This window comes from Carassius auratus, chromosome 22 (assembly GCF_003368295.1).
Source record: "Carassius auratus strain Wakin chromosome 22, ASM336829v1, whole genome shotgun sequence".
Lineage (NCBI taxonomy): Eukaryota > Metazoa > Chordata > Actinopteri > Cypriniformes > Cyprinidae > Carassius > Carassius auratus.
In genome coordinates this window covers 3,180,638-3,186,637 of record NC_039264.1, presented here as the reverse complement: position 1 = coordinate 3,186,637, position 6,000 = coordinate 3,180,638, and the positions used below count along the sequence as shown (strand labels likewise).

Here is a 6,000-nt window from a genome sequence, read left to right as displayed (position 1 = left end):
TCATAAGACCCCAGTGTATCATCAAGAGCCCATTATTACTTTTGTTTTGCCTGTATATGTTTTTTTTGACTGCATTATATGAATCACCAAGAACCACAGTTTTAAATAAAAATCTCTTTAATGTTCTGCTGAAGAAAAAGTCACCTACACCTTGGATGGCCTGAGGTTTGAAAATGCACAGCAATTGTATTTTTAGGTGAATGTCCCATTGATCATTATTATACTGACTTGAGCTACTCACCACTGACAGAACCAGCAATATGTCAATATTAAATATTCCTTCTCATTATGAATGTGTCTGATCTATAACTTACATTATTAACATCAACACTATAACCTGAGTGAAGATCTCATACTGTAATGATAAAGACAGATGGTCATTACGAATGTGTCTGATCTATAACTAACATTATAAACATTGGCGCTATAATCTGAGTGAAGATCTCATACTGTAATGAATGATAAAGACAGACAGTCATCATGAATGTGTCTGATCTATAACACAAACCATTGTAGTGTTGTTATCTGAAAGATACAGTATGACATCAATGTTATTTTAAAGTAGGGTTTGATTCCTCACAATGATCCTTAACCTCCCAGACATCTGATAAACAGTCATCACTTCAAAAGTATTGAGTTACTCACCACTGACAGTAAAAGAGAATCTCTGTGGCATATATATATGGGCGATGGATGATCATAGAGCACAGAAAGCCCAGACAGACTGCAAAGATGCTGAGGATCCTGCTGCTGAGTGTGCTGGCCGCTTTGGGTAAGAGACCTTTCTCTTTCTGTAGAGATGTCCACTGAATAACTTTTTTTGCCAAGAGATTTTGCCAAGTTAACAAATGCTTATGTACTCCGATGTTTAAAAATGGAATCTAAATGGGTTCAAACTAAAATCCTAGCATGTCTAAGTGTGCTTTTGTGTCCAGCCTTGGCTGAGCCCAAATATCTGGAGGATCTGGCCCTCGAGGAGAGGGTTATTGGTGGAGATGTGGTAAAGCCCAACTCCTGGCCCTGGCAGGTACAATATCTTTAACAAACTCGGCTGAAATCCTCTTAAATCTCACTAACAAACCTCTTTTGGTGATTTTCAACTACTAAATGGACATTGTTAAAGCAGGTTAAGGTGGTTAAGCTATATTTATTCATATGGTAGAATGTTTGTTGCTGTCCCACTAACCCAGCTAACAGAGAATGTTCTGTTCTGATGAGGTTATGAACCGGAACTTTCTTTCAAGAAACATTAATAGAACGTAGTTCAAAGTTATCCGGTCTGTAATGTTTGGAAATTGTTAGCACAAAATATGTATTGTATCAATATGTATCATTCATGTAACTATTTTTTTACATATTACTACATTTTAGAATGTTCAGAGAATATTCAAAAGTAGCATTCCCATAATGTTTGCAAAGTGATAAAATGGAAACGTTCCATTAATGGTTGTATGACCAAGAGAACATGTTTTTAATTCAATTCAAGTTTATTTGTATAACGCTTTTTACAATACAAATCATTGCAAAGCAACTTTAGAGAAAATTTAGTTTCTACAATATTTAGTAGTCGCTTATCAGTGGTAACTCTCAGTTTATGTGCATATGGCAGAAATGTTTGGATAAATCAATTAAAGACAAACAGAGATTAACACTATTAACAGCAATTATTATATGTTTTTAACAATTGGAGGTTTTGAACATTGAGAAAACACTCAGAAATACAACAGTTGAACCATTTAGTTTAGGATTAAATTAAAGCACTCTCTTCCACTTTTGGAATGAACAGCCCATTTTGAACATTTGAACATGCAACAGAACATTTTGGAACAAAATAGGGAAGTTCTACTGCTTTTCCTCTCACATTTTCAAATTCTAACTAAAATCACTGTGTTTTTCTCAGATCTCTCTCCAGTATACGAATGGTGGCTCCTACTATCTTTACTGTGGTGGGTCTCTGATCAAACCAGGATGGGTGATGACGGCCGCCCACTGCGTTGAAACGTAATGAATCTGTGGTGTTCTGTATCTAGATGGTTTAGAAATAAGTGAAGTGACTGCCAATCATGGTAACTCATGCTCACAATGTGTCGTCTGCATTTAACCAATCCAAGTTAGCGGACACACATTAGGAGCAGTGAGTAGAGAATAACACAAAACACCTACCGGCACTGGGATTCGAACCTGCAGCCTTTGGGTTACAAGTCCAACTCGGTAACCATAAGGCCACATCTCCCAAAATGTATAATCTAAACTTGGCAAAAACTGAGACAGATAAAATGAGTGTGAATCGGAAGTGACTGTACAGTAGGGTGTAACATTTTAAGACTTCTTCAGTCCTCATTCATAAAATGAAAAGGCGTCAAGGCTCAGACTAAAAGGCTCCAGTCATTGGACAAAATGGCATTGCCACTTTCATTTTATGAGATCTGAGGATGTCCTAAAATGGACAGCATATGACTGTTTACTTTCACACCACTGTCACAATTCGCCCTCTGGCGGCGGTTGTGATTCACTTTCAATGTGTTTGCAATACTTTCTAAAACTTCTAATTTGCCTGATTTTATCAATTTTTTGCCATTAACTGGGACTAGTCCCTGGAAATTTTGTGCCTTTAGACAAGAGCTAATGGTGCGTAGCCTAATAGATCAAAAACTATACTCCTGTTTCCTGACTGTACCTGTGTTTATCTGAACGCGTTTCCTGTGCAGCTCAAGAAATTGGCGTGTTGTCCTGGGCGAACACAACATCACCATCCACGAGGGTCCCGAGCAGTACCTGAACGTCAGCGATGTCTACATCCACCCCAACTGGGACAGCAACAGTTTGTCTTCTGGGTGTGTAAACATTACATACACAACATACATGACTGTGGTGACAATTAAAAACAAAATACACTGCTATATGGACAATTACACAGTTAACTTTAACGCAACACAAAGAATAGTTCTGACAATGACACATCCTACTTGAACGTACAACCAATTAAAAGTTGCTTTAATGTGAAATATATGACTGAATATTTCAACAATTTAATGCAACATACTTGACTGTACATGTAGAAAAATCTGCTACCTCCCTGTGATTTCATTGGCTGACCAAATATTATTGAGAACACCTATAACTTCTTGCTAATTAAGCCCTAGTCTCAGTGTGCACACAAACGGATTCACCAACTACACGACAACACTGAAACCAGTGTTTCTGAAAACCTTCACCTTGGCAGGCCTTTACAAAAAGGTTCAGTTTCAGTGACCTGGTACCTTGCATCAAAAATGACATTGCAGACCGTGGCGTCTTTTCTTTGTTTTTCAGATATGATATTGCTCTTCTTCGTCTGTCCACTGATGCCACTCTGAACTCATATGTGCAGCTGGCCACCCTGCCACCCTCTGGACAGGTTCTGCCCCACAATGTTACATGTTACATCACTGGCTGGGGGCGCACATCGAGTCAGTTTGACTTTAAATACCACAAATCAGTCTTGATGTTGCCTGAAGTCATTGGTATTCAGTAATCCTGAAATCTCCCTTGTTTTCACGGATGTGATCTTCATGCAGATGGTGGGTCGAGCTCTGATGTGCTGAGACAGGCCCCTCTGCCTGTGGTCGACTACAATACCTGCTCTCGTAGCGACTGGTGGGGAAGCTACGTGAAGGATAACATGATTTGTGCTGGTAACAGCACCCAAGCTGGATGTCATGTGAGAAAGACTGACCCTCAAACAGATCATAAACTGTTTCCTGTGAGAAGTTACTTGGCGCCACAGTAAAATGTCTCAATTTGGCTCCTGTTGTGTTGTTTTAGGGTGACTCTGGTGGTCCTCTGAACTGTCTGGTCAGCGGTCAGTATGTTGTCCATGGTGTGACCAGCTTTGGGTCAGGAGCAGGTTGTAGTACCTACAAGAAGCCAACAGTCTTCACTCGAGTGTCTGCCTACATCGACTGGATTAATGGCGTAAGTGCATTTAATTTGCTCATATTGTCTTTATTATAAACTAATTATGAGTTTACTTTAGGATCATCTTGTCTTATTTCATTTCAGATCGTTGGATAAACAGAAAAAACATCTTCCATTTACATCTACAATGTGCAAAAGTACAACAGACTCTGCATCTGTTCTCTGACCACTTTTGAATCATTTAATCTAGTTTGATCAAAATAAATAAATAAATAAATAAATTACCTAATGTTGTGACAAAATTCTCCCATACTCATCATTAAAATATTGTGTAACTATGTGACTATTTTGTGTGAAATATTTGTGTAGACCCTTGAATGAATGACTAATGAATGGCGTGGATCAGACATTACTTCCTTACTGTTCACAAGACAACTAGTCGTTTCATAACAAACAGCTTTGAAACATGCCACACAGCTTCTCCTGCTCAACACATGGTCCCAGAAAGAGGAAGGCCAAAAAGTTGGATCTCCCTCTTTATAGTACTTGGACTCAATGTAGTCCAACACATTTGTAGTACTAAACAAGTCTATTACACAGGTGCTGGTCATATAATTAGAATATCATCAAAAAGTTTATTTATTTCACTAATTCCATTCAAAGAGTGGAACTTGTATATCATATTCATTCATTATACACAGACTGATACATTTCAAATGTTTATTTCTTTTAATTTTGATGATTATAACTGACAACTAAGGAAAATCCCAAATTCAGTATCTCAGAAAATTATAATATTGTGAAAAGGTTCAATATTGAAGACACCTGGTGCCACACTCTAATCAGATAATTAACTCAAAACACCTGCAAAGCCTTTAAATGGTCTCTCAGTCTAGTTCTGTAGGCTACACAATCATGGGGAAGACTGCTGACTTGACAGTTGTCCAAAAGACGACTATTAACACCTTTCACAAGGAGGGCAAGACACAAAAGGTCATTGCAAAAGAGGCTGGCTGTTCACAGAGCTCTGTATCCAAGCACATTAATAGAGAGGCGAAGGGAAGGAAAAGATGTGGTAGAAAAAAGTGTACAAGCAATAGAGATAACCGGATCCTGGAGAGGATTGTGAAACAAAACCCATTCAAAAATGTGGGGGAGTCACAAAAAGTGGACTGCTGCTGGAGTCAGTGCTTCAAGAACCACTACACACAGACGTATGCAAGACATGGGTTTCAGCTTCGCATTCCTTGTGTCAAGCCACTCTTGAACAACAGACAGCGTCAGAAACATCTCGCTTCAAAAAGGACTGGACTGCTGCTGAGTGGTCCAAAGTTATTTCTCTGATGAAAGTAAATTTAGCATTTCCTTTGGATATCAGGGTCCCAGAGTCTGGAGGAAAAGAGGAAAGGCACACAATCCATGTTGCTTGAGGTCCACTGTAAAGTTTCCACAGTCAGTGATGGTTTGGGGTGCCATGTCATCTCCTGGTGTTGGTCCACTGTGTTTTCTGAGGTCCATGGTCAACGCAGCCGTATACCAGGAAGTTTTAGAGCACTTCATGCTTCCATGCTGACCAACTTTATGGAGATGCAGATTTCATTTTCCAACAGGACTTGGCACCTGCACACATTGCCAAATCTACCAGTATCTGGTTTAAGGACCATGGTATCCCTGTTCTTAATTGGCCAGCAAACTCGCCTGACCTTAACCCCATAGAAAATCTATGGGATATTGTGAAGAGGAAGATGTGATATGCCAGAACCAAGAATACAGAGCTGAAGGCCACTATCAGAGCAACCTGGGCTCTCATAACACCTGAGCAGTGCCACAGACTGATCGACTCAGTGATCGATGAATGAATATAATATACAAGTTTCACATTTTGAATGGAATAAGTGAAATAACTCTAACTTTTTGATGATATTCTAATTATATGACCAGCACCTGTAGAGCCACTACCAATACTACCTCCACCCCATTACAATTATAATAGGTGGTCTCAATATGGCAACATCAAAACTAATCCTGAGTAATAAAATTGAAATAATCAAAACAGTAGTAAATATGATTGCGTTACTGTAATGTAATATACACTATGTTCCT

General features: G+C 38.9%; 1 protein-coding gene across 1 annotated transcript; it reads left to right on the top strand.

Moving 5' to 3' along the window:
• Nucleotides 1-689: 689 nt before the first annotated feature.
• Nucleotides 690-3,993, top strand: LOC113040754 (elastase-1-like). The gene is made up of 7 exons (XM_026199010.1): nt 690-772; nt 919-1,027; nt 1,901-2,001; nt 2,709-2,834; nt 3,313-3,449; nt 3,558-3,700; nt 3,805-3,993. The coding sequence occupies exons 1-7, from the start codon at nt 690-692 to the stop codon at nt 3,991-3,993; spliced, it is 888 nt and encodes a 295-aa protein (XP_026054795.1).
• The last annotated feature ends 2,007 nt before the right edge of the window (nt 3,994-6,000 follow it).

Coding starts and splice junctions, on each gene's coding strand:
- LOC113040754 (XM_026199010.1), top strand. CDS start 690: ATGGATGATCATAGAGCACAGAAAGCCCAGACAGACTGCAAAGATGCT. Junction 1,028..1,900: donor CCAACTCCTGGCCCTGGCAG/GTACAATATCTT, acceptor TGTTTTTCTCAG/ATCTCTCTCCAGTATACGAA. Junction 3,701..3,804: donor GCACCCAAGCTGGATGTCAT/GTGAGAAAGACT, acceptor GTGTTGTTTTAG/GGTGACTCTGGTGGTCCTCT.